Consider the following 24,835-nt stretch of genomic DNA (forward strand, 5'->3'; position numbering starts at 1 on the left):
CGGTGTGGCCGCGACCGAGAGTAGGGATATTCCTCACAGCAGTCACAGCTGAGCGTTGAGCTATAGACTCGGGTGGCCGATCACGCGATACTAGTAGCTCATGAGCGCTCGTGGAGCGAGCATCGAAACGTTCTCTTCGGGGCGGGCGAGGATGTCAGTTCGTGATCGACGAGCGACTGTGAGAGGAGTCTAAATAACGAGTTTAAAAGTCTTGGAACGCGCGTGCACGTCGTCGATATCCGGATACATACCCGGGGAGGACGAGAGAGCTTTAGGGGGAAAAAAAGGGGGAGTCCACTCGAGCGACGGAAGGGTAAACGATTAGCGCGCGCGCCCCGCTTTTATCGCTGCTCGGCGAGCACGTGGCTGCGGAGTATAACGTGCGGCAGTAAAAGAGACTCCTTCAAGTCTTCAGTCTCGTCGCGTCTCTCGCACAGATAAGCCGCGGCAGCCGGAGGTGGAGGAGGTGTTCCCTACGTAGTGCCGGATCGGAGGGATAGCGAGCGACGCGCTGGATCGCGCCACGGTCCATCATCCACGCTCCACAGTCGAGTCGCGTTCACGAGGGAGAAGACACTACGTGTTTACGTCCTTTGCGCTCATCCCACTTTGGACGCACGTTTCTCGAGTTTCGTTTCGTTTCGCGGAAGCGAGGGGGTTTTTTTTCTCGGATTGTGTCAGCGAAACACCGTCTCGCGCCGCGAGATCATTCGGATCTGTCTCGTCGAAGGTGCGTCGGATCTGGTGAGAGAAGACCCGCGAGGGGGATCGTCCGCGACGAGAGTGATCGATTGAAACGACGAGAGATAGCCCTTCGAGTCCCGTCGTCGGCGAAGCGCGCGGGATTGTGATGCGAGTCGCCGACTTGACGTCGTTGTTCAATTGAAGTGAAGTGTTACGTGGAGTTCTTTCGGAAGCGGCCCGAAAATGGTGCCAACGCAGCAAGAGAGCCCCTCGAGTTCCTCGGGGGTGACAATCATGTTTGGATCGTTATTTGTGAATAAGGATTCTCCCACGCCGTATTCGGACGCCACGCAGGTAATTAGAACCGAGATTTCTGTCCCACGGGAAAATTCTCCAGTGATTCTCCCCGAAATTCGAATCTCGGAAAATCCGAAGATTTTTCCTCTTTTATTTCAAAAAGAGGATTACACTTTTATATTTCAAATCATTTTTCAGCGTTTTTCTAAATTTATCTGTTTCACACTCGAGTGAATCGGTTTTTACAATTTTCTTACTTTGAATGTAAAGTGAGAGAAATATTAAAGAAACCGATAGAGAAAAAAACCTATTATAAATATGCATCTGAAAACCTTAAATTTACCGGGAAATTTAAAAGAGCATGCTAGAAAAGTCAACTTTCAAGGAATCTTAAATCTTGTTTGAAAATTTGTGGGGGTGTGCTGAAATAGTTAATTTTTGATCTCTTTTTAAACAATAATTTAAGGGAGCATGATAGAAAAAGCTCTTGGAAAATGTGAAACTTGTGTTTGTGTAAAAAAATTCAGCTTTCCGGGTTTTAAACTATCTGGAAACTTAAGGGGGCATGCTAAAGAAATTTCAGGAAATCCTATCCGAAATTCGAAACCCCCTGTATTGTATTTCACTTCACTCATCGCGGCTGATGTCCATTTGAAAAAAAATACATGAGGACTATATTATTTTTACCACCTGCAGCGGAAACCTTCATTTTTACAATCCTGTACTCGTGTTAGCCTCGAGAGTTTCGAGGGTATTTTCTTTCAAACGGGCACTAGTTATAAATGTTAAACTATCGAAAAAGGCTCATGGAAGAGCAGCAAGTTTCTACCTGAGACATCGCGAGAACTAAAATCATATTGTCGATATTCGGCGGAACCGAATGATATGTGCCTCGCAGGATGTGTGACAGTCACATCTCACATCCCGCATCGTTTGCGACCGCCGAGATAAAAATCTCTTCGCATTAGACAAGATTCGCTCTGCATTCGGACCGTAGCCTGCCCTGCGACCCGGTTATTAAATTGATTCACGGTTGATGTAAAGCGGGTTCGTTCGGATCTATATATAATAGAATTTTGTTGGGTGGAACAAGAGTTTCCAGGGTTGAATTTTGACCCCACATTTACCTGCGAGATTTCCTCTTTCTTTCCCAAAAGAAACCTTTTAATAATACCTGGTAATCAAAGGGAAAAAAGACTGCAGCATGTATTCGGCAGGGTCTGAAACTCCGGTCTGCTGCATGATGAGGGTCAAGCTGTTTATTTTGAAAGCGGCCGCAGGTAAAGATTTCGAAACGCGCTGTTTAGTCTCGTCACAGATTTACTGCCAAATATTGCTGCACGGATGCATCGAAGGTCTTCCTTAAGCCGGATTAACGTCCCCGCGAACGCTTTCCCCGCGGTACTGCGAGGCTCGACCGGCGAAAATAGCGCAAAACGACGGGTTCGCGATATCGTTAATAACGTCGAAGGAACGTGCGCGCCTCAAAGTGGGCCGTAAACTACATTTTTATCGGCGCACGTGGCGAAGTACATAAATCTCTAGTATTAACGAAATTTATTGCTTCACGGCGTATTCTCATTCGTATTCATCGATGCGACTTTTATGAATTTACGACGGACGATCACGTTAGTTACACAGTTGGAAATGACGATGCGCGATGATTTCTCGAAACGCCGCACGCACGAAATTGTTCACCGGGCAATTTCCCGTGTATTTTTTTTTCGTGTAATTGAAAGCGGGCTTTCGTGATTTCTATTAGATTTCATTACGTGCGTTAAGCTGTTGTAATAGCAACGAAAGCTCACGCGTGTCAAAAATTAATTTCCGTTTTTTTTACACGGAACTTTTTAATTGCTATTTATAAAAATAAAACAATTAAATATTAAACCGAAGAAATTGTTTGTCTCGATTTTGATGCCCGCAATCTGTATCGGAAAAGTGATAGAAACGCCTGGTTGCGCGGAGAAACGAGCGGTAGACGTTATTTTAAAGTGGAACAACCGTAAAGGCGAGGTCTCGCCGATCGGCTCAATCTACCGCCTAATGATTCGGTGCAATAATCGACTCGGTCTAAAATACCTTTTTTGATGGAACGTGATAGTATATCGAGATAACTCGTTAGATGAAACGCAAAATATCGTTGGCCGATGTTTGTTTGCGAGACCCCGTCTCCTCGACACGTACTTATAAACAGTAACTTTTTTTTCGTTCGCTTATGTATCGATCGGCGAAGTCTTTTTGCGGCAGTGCCTTTGACCGAAAGAAGTCAGTCGTTTTCTAAATAAAGAAGCGTATTTATCCTCCCGTCCTTTGTTGCCGAGAGAGGGGGACGTTTAGCATACAATATCAAAAATATCGGGAATTCGCAATTCTGACGTAAATCGAATATTATCCAGGCACCAGAAAAATACAAGTGCTAACAAGGTGGATTTTCAATATTTTTTCGCTGGAACGTTGATCGGATTAACTTAATCCTTTTCGGAAAATTTTTCCTCGAAAGGTCTCGGGTCTCGGGCGAAAGGACGGTTTCGAGAAACCTCAAAGAAAGATCCTTAGGGGCACGATTTTTTTCGGGTATTGCCTGCAGCGGACCCATGCAGTGCTAAAAACACCATCCTTGCTTTTAAACCCATGCGTTTCCGGCGTGCGTGGTATGCGTGCGCCGGCCTTTTCCTTCGTGGGTGACGAGGAGCCGGGGTGCCATATGGCTCGCGTGAAAATTCGTAGGTATTTCCAGACCTCGGCTCTGCTTCCCGAGTCCCGATATACGAACCGGATATTCCTCCCTCGTACGCGTAATTACTTGGAGTTCTGGCTCGATACACCGACATTTTTCTGAGTAGGTCCCCCGAGTCTCGAATCTCCTTCGAGACCAGTCAATTATCCTTCGGGACTTTAATGACTCAGGTCTCTAATTCTAGAGTTCGGTCCGTCCAGGTAGTCCTCCGCCGCGGTTATGTATTTTGTATCGCTCCGGGGAAATAACATTCCCCGGTACACACACGCGCGCGCGCGCGGGCACACGGTATACAAGGTATCCGTTCGCGGCGCGGAATAATCGATCGATCGCGTCATCGTCGTGATTTTTGATTTCGCACGCACGACTCCGGCCACCGCGCCGCGCCGCGCCGCGCCGCGTCGCGCCGCGATCGTTCGAGAGGCTGTAATTCAACGGTTGCACCACGATCGTCCATTTCAGCCGATCGATCGAACTCTGCAAGCACGAATCGAGAATATGAGCGTTCCCCGCTCAGCATCCGTGGTTTCGCGGATCGTTGGCGGTCCTATTACTTAACCCGTGCATGCCGAGAGAGATGTGGATTTAAATCGTACATCTTCCTCGTATGTAATTACGACAAGTTACGACACATCTCGAAGTTAATATTGTCGTAAGAGATCAATTTCGCATCGTTACTTAGTCTGCGCTGCGATTAATATCGGAGATCAATATTGAATTTAATAATATAAAAGTGAGAAACGATTCAAGATACACAATCGCTGTTTTATCTGTCGAAAGAAATACACAGGATATTTTCCTTTTCTGATTCGATAACTGTTTGACCGTGTTGCATCGCACAATTGCGTTAGCCATCTTAATCTCTCTCTCGACATGCCGTAACGTCGCACTGCGCGTTATCAAATCTTCATTGCATCCGCCTCGCGATACTCGCGTGAAACCGCAACAAGTGCGTCATGATACTCGTCTGGAGTGCGCGACAATAAGAGGGAACGAGAAGGAAAATATCGTACACGGTTTCGGATGTCTCGAAACGTTGACGTTGTATTTTTAATCGAACGATTCGTTTGTCATTGATCTCTTGGTCAAATTGAAACTGAGACTTCTGAAATAAATATATCTGTACTATACGTGACATTAAGACACCGTTAAGTGCGTGAAACTACTCATTTTCGTTTCCGCAAGTTGAGATTATCTCGGTTCGACTTTGAATTTTATTCCCCTAAGCACGGCGATCACGTCCGATACCAATATTGTGCCGTGCGCGTTTTTCGACGTTTGATTTACCGTCGCTTTCGGAAATAAACCCGCTCGTGTGTGTTAGGGCGCGGCGCGGGAAGGACGAAAAAAGGACTCGGCGGGCAACGTGGGATCCGTAATTTTCGTCTCGATTCCAATTTCTTTTTCTCGCGGGCTTAATCTCGTCCGGTAAATTGGCCCTCTGAACTTCTCTTTGACTGCTCTCGGCCTCTCTGGCCTCCTCCGTCTCCCTCCTTCGCTCGCCCCCCTCCCCCTCCCCCTCTCGCCGTCGCCCGTTCGCCTCCTCCTTTCCTGATAGGTACAATCCCATCAAATTATCCCGATTACCTGTAGCCTTGACGGTATACGCGAGCCTTTCTAATAGAGACAAGCGCGCACCGACGTTAACGACGATTTCGAAGTCGAACGCGTGCTGCCGGCATTCGCGTGACGTGAGTTTCGTTAGATTCACGCCGCGCGTTTTACCGTTAAATATACGCGTTTTTGCTATCGACATTGAACATAATTCCCGCGGCGAGCACAAGCCGGAACCTGAGTCACTCGTCGTCGAAAAATATCTATCTCCTGCATCTGCGATCGACGAATTACATTGAACTTTGCTACTTGTGCGGTTATTTTCCCTACATCCGTATCTGCTTCGCTCATCTAAAAAGATTATTGCAACCTGCGAGCGATTGAAAGTAATCACGTCGAACGCGACGGCGAGATAACGCGTTTCTTAGGGCCGCAACTCTCTGGCTGCAACGCGACGCGAACAGGCGTAGCGCAGAATTTTAATCGAGGGACACAGACTCCCCATCGATCTCCGCCGGTTCACGGGGGGGAGGGAAGGGTTCTGCTATCGGGAGTAAAAAGCGACGAGCGGATACGCGGATCGGCTCGCTTTCACGGAAAGCTCGCGTGATAACGCGTCGGCGCGGGGGGATAAGTCGGATGTTCTGGGAAGCGCATCCGGTGGTGCGCGGACGCGGTTGGAAAAAAGGTCCCGGCGTTTTCATCGTGAAACGAGCCGCACAATTATTACCGCTGTCGGCGCGGTCGGCGTTACTGGCGTTAGCAAATCGCCGCCACTTTCCCCGCACGCGTACGCGCGAACGTGACATTTCGCGCTCGCACGACTATTCTATTTACGAAAATGATTATTGAGAGCGGCGCGCCGCGCGCCCGTGTCACGTTTAGCGTCAACCGCGCCTCCGATCCTCGCGTCGCGACGGAATCACGCGGTTTTCCTGTCGTGCAATTAAAAGTCGAAAAGTACATATCTGTACATTTTATTCGGTGCTAAACTAGTATAGAAGACACGCAGTCTGAACGGTAGTTAAATGTATCATTTGAGCAGCTGAGGATTTGTGATTGCGATGCTCGATGACTAAATTGTATATTGAACTGCATACAAATTATTATATATAAAGGACAAAGTTTTGCATTGTGTTGAAAGAGAAGAGAATAATACTATGTAATAATTAGAAAATTTGTGTGGAGTGAAAAAATCAGTTTGTTGCATGAAAATATTATTTAACACACTTTATTTTTATTATTAACACTGCGCGGACACCGTGTTTTTGGAGCACTCACCCGGAGGACATCCTGGGACTTTTAAGTCCAAAGAGCTTTTGAAAACGTTTCTGTGTTACAAAAAAATCTATAAAAATTCATCTTTAAGGTTTCAAAAAGTGATTTCTATACTTACATAGGCCTGTTGCAATTTTTTTTAAAAGCGCCATTCCTGAATCCATTCCTGTGGGAATCATAAATGAAAAATCAACTGTGCCTTAAAAAACTTACGGTGTCCGTGCAGTGTTAAACTTTTTTTTATTTTTTTTATTTTTATAGATCGAAATGAAGAAAGAAATATGGGTGACACTACTAACATATAGGACAATACTAACAAATTGAATAAAAAATTATTTTTTTAGGATTATACATTATGTGTGGTGTGTGTTTGTGTGAATGTGTGTGTATGTATATTGTAAAAATATGGTAGGGAATACTTACTAACAATATCGGATAAGTTTTTTTTTTAGGATTATACATTATGTGTGTATGTGTGTTGTGTGTGCATATTGTAAAATTTAACTTCACGTTCATATTAGCACAATACAGAGAGGTCTTTTGGATGGATGACGATGTATCCTTTATCCGTCATATAATTTATTTCTATTTTTTTAATATGGATCCAAATAAAAATTCTAGACTATTTCCTGGAAAGAGACAAGCCGAAACGAGAAATTATTTACTCCAAACAAAATTCCTATCCACCATGTGCTCGAGTTTCCAGGTCTATATAAACGGAAAGGGGGGAAAAAAAAGGTTATGCATGCCAGGGTTAATTACGCTAATCGTCGGATTATCTACCGAGGCGTTATTAGCCGCGACGGTGAAACCATCGGCGATGCCGTAATGCCGTGCTAACCGGTGTAACGGTATTACAAAAGCGACAGTGAAATGGCGGGATGGCGGGATGGCGGGACGCCGCGCCGGTTTCGCTCCTTGAAAGTTACGCGAGCGCGTACGAGCTGCGAGCACGTCACGTTGTAATTACTTCGCGCTTGCTTATGCGAGCGATAGAACGATAGTCCCCCCCCCCTTCCCTCCTTTCCCTGAATCTCGCGCAAGTTCGCTCGGATTCCGCGGAAGGAGGCGTACGCGGAAGAAAGTGGAAAAAGTAGTCGCCCCGCCGGTGAACGGGAGAAATAGTTGTCTTTTGTCGGGTATGCATAAAATCGGCCGTAAAGATTGAAGTTACGGCGAGGCCGTAAGAGATCCTGATAAGAACTGGGATTTCTCTACTTGGGTGGTGCGAGTTATTGTTACGGTTATGAGAATATAAAGCAGGAGACTATCTCGCAACGAGATCGGCCCGCTTAAGAGATATAGCTATAAATATAATCGCGCATTTCTTTTCCCTGTTGTGCGCCATGGTGGACAGAGCTGTACATTGTATGGGATCTGCATTGCACTTCTGGTTCAACGACGCGGTACTATAGATGCGCTAAACAAACGGGGGCTCGTTGGATCTAAATTTAAGAGCGTTATTCTCAAATTTTATCTAAATATATTTTTCGAAGGTAAATTTAGATAAAATTTCGCTATCGCTACGATATAATATTGTTCGATAAGATATTGTTAATATTTTTTTTCCCTAATACATATTTGTGTTTACGCGACTTTATGATAATAGCCAGGGGAATAAGTCCGTGGCGCGCGCGATAAAGTGACATCTTCGTGCGTTATCGGTTATTTGCCTATCGTTGTGCTCTTTATCCTATCGATCTAATCTCAATGACATTGCCGTATCGGCTGCACAATGTCGTCTCTATCGGTATCGCGTAAAAAGCAACCGGGCAAAACAACGATGCGATTGATTCCCGACCCGGAAACCACGTTCCCGGGGTCTCGTAAGCGACGCTACGAGAGACTTCTGCGGCGTGAAAAAAGCGATTCGCGTGTCGCCGGGAGACGACGAAGGGAAGGAAAAAAAGAAGGCTTTTAACGTTCTCCGGGCCTCTCTACGGTCGATCGGACGAGATTAATGTCTATTGCAAGGTCGCGTTGACAGATTCATAGCGGTAAATTGTGTCGGCGAAGGTCAAACGAAAGTACGATCGCTCGCCTTCGCCGAGACGAACGGTCGCTGCTGGATCAAATGTCCGGTGGAGGAGAATTGATTTTAACTCTCCGGAGGCGGGTAGTTCTTTTTTTTCTTCGCACCGAAATCGCGCGTATTTCGCGAGGCGAGAGGCCCGAGTGAACCGCTAGTAAATTTCCATTGACGAGGTCGAGGTATTAATAGAAACGAGAGGTCGAAAATCGCACGCGCGACGTCCCACACGTGTAACGTAATAAAGAAATTACATTATCTAAATGCGGAAAAGAATTACCGTAATACCTACCATTAGTAGACTCAGATTTATGCCGAAGAAATTTTATCATCTCAAAAGTTTAGCGCTAATGGACTAACGCTGTTTGGCATTTTGCGGCTTCAAAAAGTGTTAGAGCTCGCTCTAATTTATTCAAATATAATTCCATCATCGGCTTGTACCTCTTCCCGTTGAAATTAATATAGAAAATAGTAGAAAAATTCAGAATTCGTGTAGAAATTAATATTGGTGGCTTATCGAATGAGGACTGGATGAGGATGATTTTAGAAATATACAGTGACTACGCTTTGAGAGCCGATGTACTTAAAAAGCACTTAAAAAAAGGGGTCTGGCGGGCACAGACACGTCGTTGTGTATTTTATAAGTGCCACAATCTTATGCGAGCTGGATGAATCACTGTGACGGGGACTCGACACGTCGCGACGATAGATAGAGACAGAGAGAGGGAAGAGAGACAGATAAAACGGAAAGAGGCTCGGGACTCCGTTATCAGGTTTTACCAAATCGTTCATCGCTGTGATCCTTCTGCGGTATTACCACGCGGTAACATCCGACGTTTCGTAAACGACACGGATATGACGCATCTCTGCGGAATATCAGGTCAATGACATGTTTACAGACTCGCGTCATTTGACTAGTTTCAGCTTCCAATTCATCACTTTTCTTACAGATTATTTCTTTCTTTATAAATTGACTAATTTCAAGGAACTACTTATATAAGATAAGACGTATCGCAAAAATTGCAACGAAATTATTTTTAGTATCTTTTCCTTTCCAAAAGTTTTTCGTTTAGCAGTTACAACGGACAAACGCTTGCTGCAATCCCGACTGGAAATGTAATTTGCCGTTACACGTAACCCGCGCGAGAATTCGAGTTTGGTGAATGTCACAGATCGCAGCATCCTTCCGCTGGTAGTTCCAGTGGCGACGCAATTTACGAGAACGCTGTTTGTACAACGGTAGTTTTGAAACGAGAGAGAGAGTGCATGAGCACGCAGGTGCGGAGCTACTCCGCGACGGGGGAGAGGAGGGAGAGGCGATTTTTCCAGGCACCAAACGCAGGCGGAATAGCGAGGGGAATCGATATACGCGCGAGGAGGGTTAACGACGGAGGTTCCGATCGGTAGCGAACCGAGCGGGTTGGCCAAGGCCAGTATACAGCTGCGTTGAGAAAACGCGGCCATCGTGCATCGAGCCGCCGCGCCGCGCCGATCGGATCGGTTCGGCTCGGGGGATCGGCGGGCGCGGGGGAGAGGCCGGGCGGCAACAGCGAGAGAGGGCAGCGGAGAGGAGTGTGGGCTCCAGCAGCAACGGAAGCGAGCCGGTTGTTTTACCGCAGAAACAGCAGCCGGCCACTTTGTTGCACGCCACGAAATTATGCACCGCCGAGAGGCGAGCGCGCGCGCGAGAAGCGCTCGTAAATAACGACCGGGCGTCACGAAATTACTTTCGGGGCACACGCCGCGCGCCGTCGCCTCTTCTCCTTCTCTCGCATTACCGCGAGGAGTTTGATTCTCGATCTTCCCTCGATGTACCGTACGTATGTATGTGCAACATCGGTTTCGTGTATACCGGTAATCGATCCGATCCTCGGTCTCTTCCTCGCCGCTGAAATCTTACGTCGTCGGGAGTTTCTCGCGTCTATGGTTTCTGTTAATTGGCTGCTTCAGACATTAATTTGAAATGTTATGTAAACGCCGAGTAGACGCAACCGTGGAAATGTGTGTGCGTGATCGGTTAGGCGATATTGTGGAATAAAACTTAGCTTTTTTGCTAAACGGAAATATCGTGGCGTGTTTATCGATGCACGTTTAAACTTTTAAAAAATTATTACTTAAGATTATTAAAGAAAGATAACTTGCGAAAATTGATGAAGAATGTATGAGAATTCTCCTGCTATAATTATTTCAGCGGTTATAATTACCAAAGCACGCTCTATATTTCCGTTTTGAAAGACATATTATAAATAGCTGTACAAACATATAAAAATGTTATAATTATATTATGTTATAATTATATTATATTATAATTATATTGTATTATAATTATATTGTATTATAATTACGTTGTAATTATAATAAAGCCATATTTTTACATGTATGTTGCCTACTGTATTCTTTCTTCGCTCTCGCAACTTTATCTATTTTTGCAATTTACTTTATTTTAATGACTCCAAACAAACCGAACCTGGTGAGAGCCTTTTACTTGCGACTGTTTTTGCACATCACTGAACTACTCAAGCCTAACGCGAGCCAGTATTTTTCCACTCGCCTACACGTGTGTCTCTCTAATGTCTATATAATTATATCATAAGTGTAAAAAAAATATTGCTCTCACGCAATAACGCCAAATCGAGCTTGACGCCTGCGAGAAAGGTTCCCAAATTCTCGAAGCGACAAAGTCTCGAAGCCAACGGTCTCGAATTCTTTTGCACGCTATAAAACCGGCCGACCGAGTCCCCCAATTTGCGTCTAACGGCACAGATCTAATCGCTGAATATATATAAATTGCGAATCGGATCGCGAATCCGACGCGGCGCGGCGCAGCGCGCAAGGTGACGCGTGACTCTCTTCGTAACCTACATTCAGCCTCGCGATCTCCGCCGCGCAAATCCCGGTACGTCGACCGTCGACATCTGAAAGTATAATACACGCACGGCGTTAGCCGTGCATTAACATACACCGCCGTCTAATAAGCAACGCAAATCGCGAGCGGATCAGAATGCGGTGTGCCCTTGCGTTCGCGCGCGCGATCTTTTCGTATCTCGGACGAGAGAGCCCGGGCGCGATCCCTCGTCCTCCCCGCTCGCGTTTCGATAATTACACGCGCGTTGCGTAACGCGCCTCGTAGGCCCCCCTGCGTGCATCAACGTCGCGCCCAAGGTCCGCTCTTTCGTGGAAAGTCCGCGGAGCGAGACGGCCTGGGAAATTAGCCGATACGAGGAGGGAGCGAGTACACGCTCTTTTGCAAGAACCGGTATATATTTATCTCCCGATATCGTTGTGATTAAATCGCCCGCGCGGGACTCACGCTAGAATTTTGCAAGACGCTCGAGTTTTGCTCAAGAATACAACATGCACATCTAACGACCGTCAGTCTTTCAAAGAAGATCTGCATAATGTGTCTTCTGTTTTTTTTTACTGCTTTGCAACACGCGTGTTATTCTTGAAACGTAATCATATGTTATGTTATACGTCACGTGTAAAATTAATGAATGCATGTGAGCTATAGAAATTATTTCTTCAACGCTATAAACGTCTATTTACCGTAGATACGCGTATAACGCTTTTATTGTATCTCCAAGGAGTGCCGGCGGGCCCTTAAGACGCAAGATGCAGGCGATAGATTCGGGCAATATAAGCTCAGGCTAGTAAAAACCGTCCATAAACTATTTTCTCCGATCTATCGAGATACCAGCGTGTAGCGACCAGATATCTGCTCTAATGGCACCGCTTTTGTAGCGCGCGCGGAACATATGGCGGGGCTACACAAGCCTCGTCCCGAATATACACGGGGGCTCCACCCACCTCATCGCATCCCTCGGAAACCATACTTTCGACGCTGATCCTCTCGCGAGCAACGGTCACGCTCGATTTGGCGGTTTCGTGTTCGTGCGATTTTCACGGGTCGCAGGTAAAAGCCGGTCGGCGAGGATAATGATTTATCGGGCCCCGATGGTGGTAGGGTGAGAGGCCCCGGGGGGGGGGGGGGCAGCGCAACGACTTCACCTCCATCTCGGCGGCATGGGTTTTTCTTTTTGTTTTATTAAGGCCCGGGGTTCGGGGCCCGGCGCGGCACGGCGCGGCGTCGTTGCGGCCCCTTGAGAGGAGAGAGAATCCATTACGCCGATCGCGCGCCGCCTGGTCGGCGATATCTCTCTCATTTTTGCAGCGTGTAGCTCGTCAAAACGATCGGGCCGTCTCGATATATACGACGTGTTGTGTGCCAGATATTCCGCGAGACGTGCCGCAGGTTCTCCGTCCCCCTACCGGGTGTTACATAAATCGGATCTCTCGCGAGCGCGAGAAACGCGGCCGAATTTCGGCGAATGACGACGTGTAATTCATCGGGCCGAAATAATCAGCCTTGACGATCGGCCCGTTCAGCCGTATAGTTATCGACCATTTAACCAATTAGAGATTACCATCTAGATATTTATACGGTCAATTGGGATAATTGCGATAGCGAGGTAAAAGAAGTATCGTAATGAATATTATTTTTATCGTTTAAAGATATCCGCGTTACATCACTATATAAATCGAGGGGAAGTATATCGTAAAATTTCATATTTATATAATTTTATATGGGTATTTAGAAACTCCTTATAAACATCTGCATAATAAATTTAAAATAAAAATATTATATAGATATTTAGATATTTCTAATACCTATATAGATAAAATATTTTAAATTCTTTGAATAATAAGAAGTTTTTATCGCAAGGATCTCCAATTCGCTCTTTCCCTTGTTCTCAGTCTACGTTTTAGGATATATATCCGCGTCCTGGCGTTTCTACAAAGCTCTTTCAGTTATTCCGCCGGAAAGTATTGTCGTGTGTTTCTAACGCGCCTATTACCAAACGGAGCCTGCACCTTCCGGGGAAACGTCGCGTCGCGTCGGTCGGCGCGACGAGAATTGTCCGGGTCGGCCGTGAAACCGACGGGGGTGGCGGGGTATATCCGCGGCTCGATATCCATTTGAAACTTTCTCACGTTTCGCGGCACAAATGACGATTCCGTGTTTCACGGCCACGCGACTAGGAAGCGACGAGGTGATTTACAAGAGCGGTTCGTCGTCGTTGTCTCTGTGCGTCAGCGACGAGCGATCCTTGAGCTCGAGGCTCGGGGCCCCGTCTGTGTACCCCATTACCGCGGGGCCCCCCGAGTTCGCTCTTTTCTATTCTCGCGAATCGCGATTCGCGACTCGACGTTGCGCGCGCGCGACCGAAAAGGACAATACGCACGGCTTTTTCCTCTTCCTCTTCCTTTCCCAGCGATAACGTACGACGCGTCGCGCGTCGGCGAGCCGCACTTGATCTACGGATCTCCATCTCTATCGTCGTCGGCGATCACGATTGCGGAAGAGGAACGCCGTTCGTCATTCCGTATGTTGATCGCGTTCGTTGTCGGTGTTTTTTAATCAACGTGGAAACGACGCGGTTGCGCGAATGTTTCTCAAACGTCTCGCGAGGAACGAAAGGAGATGAAACGTTCTATTATTCTAATCACATTTGAATTATTCTAATTGCTAGTTCAACTAATCTAGTGATGGATATGAAATTATCTAATTATATCTAAGAATAGAATTTTAAACAGTGTTGAAGTGCTTCTTGTCTTCTCTTTTTTCTGCTTTTCTTCTTCACACATTCTATTTAAAGAAATCGAGATATAATCTATATTTAATTGGATTATGCAACTAATATTATGTTTATGGTACTGATAGTGTCGAGAATAAGAACTATATTGGCTCGATGCTACTCGCAGTATATTCTTACGAATGAAAGACTTCTTTGGCACGTCCTCTTTAAGTCACAATTGTATACGTCGGGAAAATTCACGTCGGGCGACCGCTCTGTAAACGCAGATGAAGTCATTGTGTGCGTCAACGCAGCGGGATCGCAACGAGATCGGAATTGCGGCGAATCGAGATTTCGAAGCTCGATCCGCTCTTCCAACAATCTGCGCGCGCGGCGCAATCGCGAATCCAGAGAGCATTCGGTGAGCGATTAGCGTGATACGGTCTTTACGCGATTTATCACGCAGGAGCTGTCGAGCTGCCCGTATGCGTGTCTTGCGCGCGCGCGCGTGAGTGTGTGCGTGTACTCACAACGAAACGACGCGCATATAGCCCGGAGCGGTGTACACGCACGCGATCGCTCGCCTCTCCGTCAAGTTCTCGCGAAGGCCGCCACCGTGTGGCGAGTTGAGATGCGAGTGTGTCTCTCGGGCTCGGCCTTGGTCACCCGCTTCCGTCAGCTGCGGGCTAATTGTGAATAACGTGTCGATACGCAGGCACGCACGCATGTGCATGTGCACGCACGTACGCACGCACGCACGCACCGACGGACGGGACGGCCGAACCTCGGGGCCTCGATTCCGTGACAAGGAGCGGCGAGGAGCCTTTCCGTGTCGCGCCCGTTTCTTTGTAGCGTAATGTCGGAAATTATGCCGAAACGGGAGCAGCCGCTCGCTTTATTACCGGGTGTCGTGTCTCTCCCGGTTCGTTTTACCTTACGCTCTGTACATTCGTCTTTTTTTCCGCGTACATAAGCGAGAGCCCCGGCGTTCGCGGTCGATCGAAGAGAGGAAAGAGAGAAAAAAAAAAGAAAAGATACGCCGACCCGCATTCGTCGCATCCCACATTCAACGCGATCGAACGCGGCTTGGTTCGATTCCGGGTCGTGTTTGTCTAATGCGAAGATCGCGGTCAATTCGATGTATCATAGGCTGAGAATCACGCGTGGTCAGACGTCGAGTTAAATATACGGGTATCGATATTATGACTCATAGGATTCTCTCTCGACGCGACGTGGCAATATTTTCGGCAGAACTCTGAGACTCTGTGACTTGATCTAACAATGAGATATAAATCCTACATCAATTTATCGCGATGTCGACTGTGAAAATTATCTTACGGGATTACCGATTGTCGAGGAGAAGATATGCTAAATATAAGAATTTCCTAAAAATAATAATTGTTAGGGTGACGAGTTGAAAGGGAATAAACGAATGCCCGTTTCTGATTTCTCTGTTACAGACGAAGAAGAACAGTCCTAATCGCATCAAGAGACCCATGAACGCATTCATGGTCTGGTCGCAGATAGAGCGCAGGAAGATCTGCGAGGTTCAGCCGGATATGCATAATGCCGAAATCAGTAAAAAACTAGGGAAGAAGTGGAAGCAATTATCAGAGGAGGATAGGAAGCCTTACAAAGAGGAGGCCGAGCGACTCAGGGATTTCCATCAGAGAGAGTATCCAAATTACAAGTACCGACCCAGGAAAAAGACCTCGAAACCCGTCGAGGTCTCGAAGGCAAAGGAGAGGAAGAGATCGCGGAAATCGGTGTCTATATCTTTGCCATCGCCGTCGATATCGTTGTCGCCTTCCCCATCACCGTCGTCGTCGATGTTGTCGACGCCGTCGAGCAGCCCGGCCTCGATATTAGCCAGCTCGTCCTCGTCACCGCTGTCGCCGATCGCGGCGCCCGCTGCTAGTCACGTTGCAAGGACCAGAAACGATAATAATAACAACACTCAACAGCAGACGCTGAAGAAACCGATGAAAAGGCTCCAGGCTCAATCGAGCGTTAAACCGATGTCCAGGTCGAACTCCAAACCCATCGAGCTGCCTCCTCTGGAGAGGACGCGCCATATGCTGCACTCTGATGTCGATTACACCTCAGCGCCGTCAACGGTTGTCGCCAAGGTGCCCACCAGTCCGACCTGCGACACCCCGGACTCGCCCGAGTCCGCTTTCTACGACGAGAGCTACAATCCCGAGAACATCACGTCCAACAACAACGTTATGGCCTGCAACGTCGCTTCTATCAAGATCAAGCAGGAACCATTGTTGGAACCGAAGTTGGAGCCGCAGATGGAATTGGATCAGACCAGTTTCGCCTCGAAGGACATATGTCTGGGTTCCTCCTTAGATTTGCCGTCGACGATGCGAATGGACTATCGCCCTTGTCTCCAATTGGCTTCCGCTGTTTCCGCTGGTCGACAGACGACGAATTTCAACGTGAAGCGGGAGCCCATGATGATGAATGCCATCCCTCCGATGATGCTTACGCCGCAATCGTCCATTATGTCGTCCGTTCCTATGACGACGACGATAGGGTCCGCGGGGATGAACCTCGATGACTCCCTCGATGAGGCCCTCATCGGCAACATCGGTCGCCCGGTCAGGCTCGAGGAACTCATGAACAACTTTGATCCTCGTGATATCCCTGAACAATCGTTACCCGAGCTATCGTCCGACATCGAGATGGAGGATATCATCGAGATGGACTTCGAATTTTCTCGCTCGAATGAGGAGCTTATGTCCTCAATGTCAAGCATACTCGGCAATACAAGCAATGACCCGGCTCCAACTGAATGGAACAGCTATTGAAAAGTCGAGAGAGAAAATGAGGAGGAAGAACACAGATAAACAGAATGCGCATCATTGGTTTGTATGGAGCGTTTTTTCACGCAGAGATTGCTAATCGCGTTACGAATAATTGTCCTCAGCACGTTGCGCGAGTAGGGAAAGAATTTGCCCGCCGTGTTCCGCGAGTATTTCGCGAACCGGTCGATTTCAAGATCTCGACCGGACGTGCCGATGTGATGCGCGAAGATGACCGCGCGTTATCGCGATCGCTATCGATTCTTTTTCACGGATCGCACGCTCGAGTTCGACTGAACGCATTATCATCCGCTATGGCACGTCTTCGTCTTTTCTACTTGTCGTCAGAGTAGATACTACTCTTCGAGTGTACGAGCGTTTTCTTCGGCTGTCGCGCGTCGTGGCTTTCCGTATTGCGTTTTGCGTTTTGTACAACCGAATCTGCAACCGATCAGTTGTTAGATCCAGAGAGGCGGAATGTGTCTCTTTCGAGGGAAAGAGATGCGATTGTTTGATTTGCAGTTAGTTTCTACGAATTAACGAGTATATTCGCGGGTAACAAAAAATTCGCGATAATTAGCGTATATAAGCCATTAAGATGTATTCAAGAGATAGGACATTACGTGGCCTTTATTGGTTTTCTCCTTTTCTTTTCGGAAATCCCCACATTCTCGATGTTTGGGTATGAACAATATCCTACATTCTCGATTGTTGGGAATTGGAAGACGCACAGTCTTCTACCTGTTTATAATATCTAATCTATTTAAGATTTAATTTAATAGATCCCGTTGGGTATGATTTTGACATGACGATTGCCGCGACGCACATCAAACTTAATACTTTTGACGGTATTGAACTTTTCTTACGAAGCAATCAAAATTTTTAGAGCTCTAAAGCGATCAAGCGATCGCTGACTATTTATATTCCGAACATGAGCGCGGCATAAGATCGAGAAGAAAAAGACGAACGATAGCCACGGCGCGCGACGGTTTCGGGATCCAGAGTTTTCTTTTTTTTTGTATATGTATTGTAGTATACTTTTGTATGAAGTTAGATAAGCGTGGGCGGGCGGTTGAGCTCGCGTGGTTTGTAGGCGAATCGAAATGATAATTTGATGATGAAGAAATACGCGAATGAAGAATGTTCGCGGAGCAAGTTTCTTCGCGCGATTTATAGCCGCCCGCTTTTTGTTGTATATATCGAAACTGTATTTAGTAGAATATAATATATACTTAAAGTATAAGTAAAATCTCCATCAATTGTGCAAATGACGCACGTATTCTGCATAATATCGGTGTTCTTTCCGAATCTGTCAAAATTACAACTTTAAAATAATCTAAAAGAGCTGCAAAATTAAAATTAAAATTTATTTAATATAAAAAATTTGAAAGTTAATGATACATATATTAATATAATTTTAATAAATATAATTTATATTATTATATATTATTGTAATATAATTTTATATATTACACTAATATATTATATAAATAAATTAAATAAAAATTTAATTAATATTAATATTAATATATCGTATTAAATTTTAATTTTCAAGCTACATCTTATTTCGTCTTTTGGAGTTAAAGGGCTTGTGCGTGTCTTTCCTTGATTTTTTATTATTATTACACTCAATGCAAATTTGTTAATGTTTTATCAAATTGAGACGATATTAGAACGAAAAGTCAAAATCATGGTTTTATTTCATCTTTTTATTTGTATTTGTCCCAATACACAAGTAAAGATACGTATATAATAGAATGGAAACGATAAAAGAGAGAGAGAGCTATTTTAGATTAACCGGGGGCTTTTTAAAGTTGTAAAGTTATAAAATTGTTTTCGTTGATGGATCAGGAAACAAGAAAGAAGGAAACATGACGTGCTAGTCGATTGCTTTAAATGATCCTGGATTTCCAAGGATTTAAGAACCATGTTTCAATGCAATATGAAACAGATGCGGGAAGAACACCGATTTTATGTTGTGCGTCCATTGTTTTAACGGAGAGATATATATATAGTATAATATATATATTATATAATATATACGTATATAATATATTATATATATATATATTGATAAAATGATATGGATGTTGAAGAATGAATAATGCGCGAGATATCGCTACGTCGACGATAGTCGTTGCGTCCTCCCGCGAAGAACAGCGAAGCGATCGGCAGGAATTGGTCACCAAGCACTCCCTCGACAAAATAATGATTTGAAATAAGCAAAATGGAAGAACGATTCCGTACGCCCAGTTACAATCGATCGCACGTGAGTATCTCGTCGAGAGTTTGCCGTTTCGCCGAGTTGATATCGAATGGATGTGTAGTCTGACTGACGTGACGCGAAGCGACGAGATGTACTTTTAGAGAATTTGCTCAGATAATTATTTTATTGGGTATCCCCGAGATATCCTCATCAGATGTTACTTTCTCCGAGGTGTGTCCTCGGAGAGAGAAAAAAAAGAATGAGGTGGAAAAGAGAAATTCGCGATGGAAGGGCTACGTTTGTGAGATTGGGAGAAAAATCGTCGAGCGGAGGCGAAGGCGCGTCGCTTCGTTCCGGGAACGGGAACGAGCACACAGGGAGGATAACAGCGCGAGCTGTTTTCTCTCCGATCGATCGCGCGCACGACCGACGCTAGATCCAGCGGTTAAGATCCAGCGTTGGCATCGGACGGGCGAGATCGGAGCGAGCTTGCACGCTCGGCTGCCCGCGCGGTTATCGATATATCAAATATGTACTTGATCTCATAGTCTCCATATTACCTTTACGTTTGCGTAGCGTTAATTTTCGACGATTGTTCATAAACGGATTATTATCGATAGTCGCATCGATACCAGCGAATTCACTACCAACCATTTTTTTTCTTTTCTACTTCTTTTTTGTAAGATTCACGTGCTGCGCTTTTTACGACGTAGCAGATTTTATGTTATTATTATTATTATTCGTATTAACATTGTTATATATATAAATATCTATGATTATTATTATTACTTTTATTGTAATTACGATTATCGTCTTAATTATTATTTTTATCATTATTGTCATTATCGATACTATTGCTACTATTACCATTATTACTTGTACTTGCTAGCGCCAATTGTGAAAGAGGGAAAGGATTCGGCGAACAACTCCTTGACCAGCGCGAAAAGACGAGCGAGCGACTCCGACGCGACGCGTGCGGAGTACGATCGATCCTTAAAAACGCATATGAAAAACGGAAAAAAGTTGATTTTTGATCGACGAGCAAACGGGTTGCTCCGCGTGAATTATCGCACTCGCAAATTCTGCTTACCTACTTCCTTCTCTTTCCTTTCTTTTTTTTTCTCTCACCAACGCGAAGGCTAGGCGTCGTAACACGCTGTGCCGATTAATGCGCGTCGAAAACAACGCTTTTTTATTTTCTTTCTGATTTTTCTGTCGAGAAAAAACGATCGAGGGCGGTTTGCTCGTCGTTTTCGGCGGAGGTGCGAACGGTGCGCTTGGAAAGGGAAAGGAAGGGAAAGGAAGCAAGAAGGGAAGGCAAGGGAAGGGACTAAAAGAAACTGAATGTAAAACTGAGAAAAAGAGAATAAAATATAAAGGAAACACAGTGCCTATCACTCCGGTCTGGAAACTCTCGTACAAAAATCATATACAGGGCCAAGAGAAACAAAGTATAATGTTAGTGTTGATAGCTATTTACACGAGAACGCAATAAGAATTATTACGATTACAATTGCTCCGAAATTCTCGTCTCCTTTACTAAGGCACGTCTCAGGAAGCTTCGGGCGATCGGGCATCAGTCCTCCGGGGGGCAGAGAGATCAAAATCGGCAGGGTTACGGTGAAGGAAACGAAAGGGGGAGCCGTTGCTCTAGGAGCGAATAATCTTTCACGAGTAAAACAGGCTGTGTCGATTCTAAAGTTGTTAAACGCTTCTTCGCGGACAGCACTACATATCAAGCCGCGTAAACGCCACGCTCGTAGCCAACGCATATAAACGCGCTCGCGACACGCGTCGCGGTGCGTCAACGCAAAGAGAACTGCCAGCAATATACGCGCGATATACCTGCGTCAAAGAATACTTAATGTCTCGGTAATTGAAGAGATATAAATAGATAAATAGATAAACTTTTGTTCCATCGTACCGCACATCGAATCATAGCGCTTGGGGGTGATTTTTAACGACGCCGAGGCAACAAATCGGAATATTGTATTGCAACACCGCACGATCGTCTCTCAATTTAACTTTCAACTGTTAGAACCATTGCGCGAGGTTGTTCCAAATTAAGGTAGCGACGGAACTTTGACCTACGAACTGCCCAAGCTCCTTTTAAAGTTTTAGGCTCGCGTCTGAGAGCAGCGCAGAATGATTACGACGAGCGGGGGAAGGGGGGGGAAGGAATACGAGTTCAAGATATCGTGAATTATTCGAGCAACTTGCAATCGAGTGCACGCGACGACGAAGGGCACTGGTGCAAACAGAGGGCGATGAGCGAAAGAGCAACGGGAAACTGACTTCGGGACCGGCCGAACGGAGCGCGAGCCACCTTCCAACGTTTAATACGCCCTCGCGACTCGCTCCGCAGCTTCGCTAAAGCTATTGTTCGCGCGGATGAAGATCGACGATAAGTACGCAATGCGCATCGCTACGTACGTTAGTTGGGTCACAATTCGTACGCGTGAGAGATTCGACCTCTCTCTCTCTCTTTCTCTCTCTTTTTCTTTCTCGTGGGGCTCTACGATCATGACGAGTGCGCGTTCGGACGAAGAGCCGTACTTGTGAAAACTCACACTCGGAGCGTGACGGACGGCAAGGATTGTAAAGCGGGAGTTAGCGACCTTGATGGAAACCTGATAATGATTCGCATAAATAAACCGCGGTCATTATCGGGCTAAAAACGGAAAGCCAAGTACCGATCGATTTACGAGCAACTGTAGATAATTAAAAGGAAAGAAAAAAACGACGGCGGTGCATCGTTTGTCGCGAAGATTTTCCTTCTGACGCGAATCAATATACATTCATGCATATATTCACATGCATAATTTCTTCTGAGGAAAAAAAGTTGTTTGGCCACGTATGAAGAACCGGCTCACCGTACTTGATCGTTTCTGTCTGTCGTGAAGTTTTGTTGCCAAGTTTTGCCAAGTGTTTTTTTTTAACAACTGTTCGCAAATTAACGGCCGGCGCTATTTAGATTATTCATTGGATAAAGCTCCTTTCGTCCAAACACGCATTCGTTACGATCGTAATTTTGCATCGCGCTTAGTGGAAGAGGCAGGGAAGCGTGGCCGTTCGGCGGACGGGAGCGGGAATTTCGTATGCGAGCGAGGTATACAACAGCGAGATACCTAAATCGATGGATATATATTGCAGAAGCGACCAAACAAAAAAAAAAGAGAAAAAAAGGGGAAAAAAGAAAGAGAGGAAGTTAACGAACGAGTTACAAAGTATGTGAGATGGGATACGTAGTTGTATGTTAAAAGAGGGGGAGGAAAAAAGAGTTCGCGCGCGCGGCGCCGCGAAGAAAGCGAGACGATGCCGACTTGCGTTTTGCTTTCACGTAGATTTATCGGAATGTTATCGAGGGTCTCTTATATTCCCGTCTCGCGCCGAAAGCACACGGCGTGAGCCGGGAACGTGGGAAAACTCTGGATTCAGTGCTTCCACCAAACTCAATCGCCGAGGTCTCTCTTCTTAATTTTCCTTCTTTGAACGCAGATTGCGTCACACATGTTTGCTTCGCTACGCAGTGGTGCTTTGTAAAAGATAATTAACTTCGCAAGATGTATTCCTATTAATTATCCAGTTCAGACATTTGTACAGGATTATTTTATACACGTTAAAGTTACAAAAAAAAAAAGAGATACGACTGTAAGTTACTTACGTGTATTTTTATTATACATGAAACTGCATCGGCAGATCGTTTCGTAGTTGCGTTTCGGATTTACTTGCTTTCTTCGCATCGCAACCCCCTTCTATCCTTGACATCGTCGGTGCGACTTGGAGAGCCGCGAGCTTTCTTTTACACTCTGATCTCTAATAATCGTTACGTACCAAATATCGCGTTCCGCGTGTAGATGTTAGGAAGGAACGCCTTGACAACGGGGGGGGGGGGGAAACGCGCGGTGCACTTTCCACTCGATATACAAATTGCTGCTCAAATAAATCCTAAGCCGCGACACACACGTACCTCGGCGGGCTCGAAGTCGCACCGGCAACACCATCTCCGTGTTGCGATTAGGATTTTTCAATTTTTACAAAACTTCATCGAGTAACACATAAACTTAGGGCGCGCGCGCACTCGCGGGCACTCGAATCGTCGCGGGTATTCTGCATAATTTATTGCAATGCAATATGCACTATTGCGTCCAGCAGTCAATTTTCGGCTCAATTTAACGTGAAATGTCTGGATCCGTTCAATCTAAGGCCCAGCTTGGAAAAATACTGACTTCAATCTTAATTTTAAAATACCAGGAGAATTGAAGTAAGATTGAAGTCACAATGAGAACGATCTTTTCTTGACATTACGATGATTCAGATGCCAGTCAGTGCGCACGCATGGACTAATATATATATATATATATATATAATATACATATATATATGTGTATGAATGACTCGACAAATAGATGTGTAGTAGTTTCTAACAAATTTTTAGCATGTATATATGTCCAATTGAGAGCGTCGAGCGGGACGAGAAGAGGTTTTTTGATATATTTCGAGATTGCGCTTTGATGGGCTACAAGTTACATTTGGTGTACGTGATAAGGTTTATTGAGAGCCATTATTTACGGTTAACGTGTAATATCTATATTGGTCGGATAATGCATTCGTGTACCTTAGGCGTTTGTCGCGTGACATGTAATCGCTTGTGTCGATATGTATCGAGGATGCGGGGCAGGGTTTTCGCAGGTTCTCTTTCTTCCGTATATAAAAAAAATAACACCGGTACAGATCCTCCCTCGATGCTACGTTATTGTTTCGAGAAGAGAGATAAAGAAGCAAAACGAATGCAGAAGTGCAGCCTTTCGCGCGAAGGAAAGAGAGAGAGAAAGGAAGTACACCAAAGTGCAATATTCCGCGAAGGCAGACGATTAGCTCCGAAATAGAAATCACCCTTTATCGAGATTAACGTAACGCGCTGAAAAAAATACCTGATCTTAGCCGGCACGTCTATTTTTCATGGCCCAAGAGCCGATATATTGCGAAAGCGAAAAGAAAGAAGCAACACTTTTGATGAAGAAGAAGATGCCGTAAATTTTTCACGATATTTTTACACGAACCTGTATCTCGCAATAACCGATCGATTCTCAACTTTCTCGCGATCGAAGGAGAGAAGGAATCAGTTTAGATCTTTATGTTTCTCTCGTCTCTTTAATTGTCGCCCTTTTGTTGCGTCGCTTGGTCGTTTCCGTTTTTTTTTTACTTACAATTAGGATGGATTATGCGAGGTAGAAAAAAAATCCATTTCCGTCGAAGATCGTCGATTTTCGCTTATTTTTTTGTTTATACGTCTCTGTACGCATTCTTTGCCGGAGCATTGTGGAAGCTCCGTCGTTTGTACGGCGAAAGGAATATATTCGTGCGCTTCTAAGTTATATATCATAGCTTTTAAGTTGCAGCATATACATAATAAGAAAGAAGCAGACGATAAACGACTAACTTTAAATACCAACTGTACATTTGTATTTAGTAATCTTGTTTATAATACATTATAACATTATTATATTGTTATTAAGTATCCGATTTGTATCATTTTTTATCGAAATTATTAAAAAATAACTTAAAAATAACCAAGTGGTCTTGTTAATCTGCGAAACAATCGCAATTCCCTCCCACGACCGATCCTTTCACATCATCGTGCCGTCACCGTTTTCAGCA

At 45.3% G+C, this 24,835-nt stretch overlaps 2 protein-coding genes across 2 annotated transcripts in view; one reads left to right on the forward strand and one right to left on the reverse strand.

Moving 5' to 3' along the window:
* The window catches only part of Bcs1 (Bcs1 chaperone), a 216,861-nt gene that overhangs the window by 99,320 nt on the left and 92,706 nt on the right, over positions 1-24,835 (reverse strand). The window lies entirely within an intron of this gene.
* LOC139767803 (uncharacterized) lies at positions 108-24,747 on the forward strand. The gene is made up of 2 exons (XM_071697431.1): positions 108-1,038; positions 15,619-24,747. The coding sequence occupies exons 1-2, from the start codon at positions 928-930 to the stop codon at positions 16,972-16,974; spliced, it is 1,467 nt and encodes a 488-aa protein (XP_071553532.1). The 5' UTR covers positions 108-927; the 3' UTR covers positions 16,975-24,747.

The sequence above is a fragment of the Temnothorax nylanderi genome, unplaced genomic scaffold, assembly GCF_030848795.1.
Source record: "Temnothorax nylanderi isolate EJ_2023f unplaced genomic scaffold, tnyl_v1.0 TNYL_tig0012_pilon, whole genome shotgun sequence".
NCBI classification, from domain to species: Eukaryota; Metazoa; Arthropoda; class Insecta; order Hymenoptera; family Formicidae; genus Temnothorax; species Temnothorax nylanderi.

Excerpts from the sequence above, each read along its gene's own strand:
- LOC139767803 (XM_071697431.1), top strand. The coding sequence starts at position 928 with ATGGTGCCAACGCAGCAAGAGAGCCCCTCGAGTTCCTCGGGGGTGACA. Across the intron at positions 1,039-15,618 it reads CGTATTCGGACGCCACGCAG|ACGAAGAAGAACAGTCCTAA; the intron begins GTAATTAGAACC and ends TCTCTGTTACAG.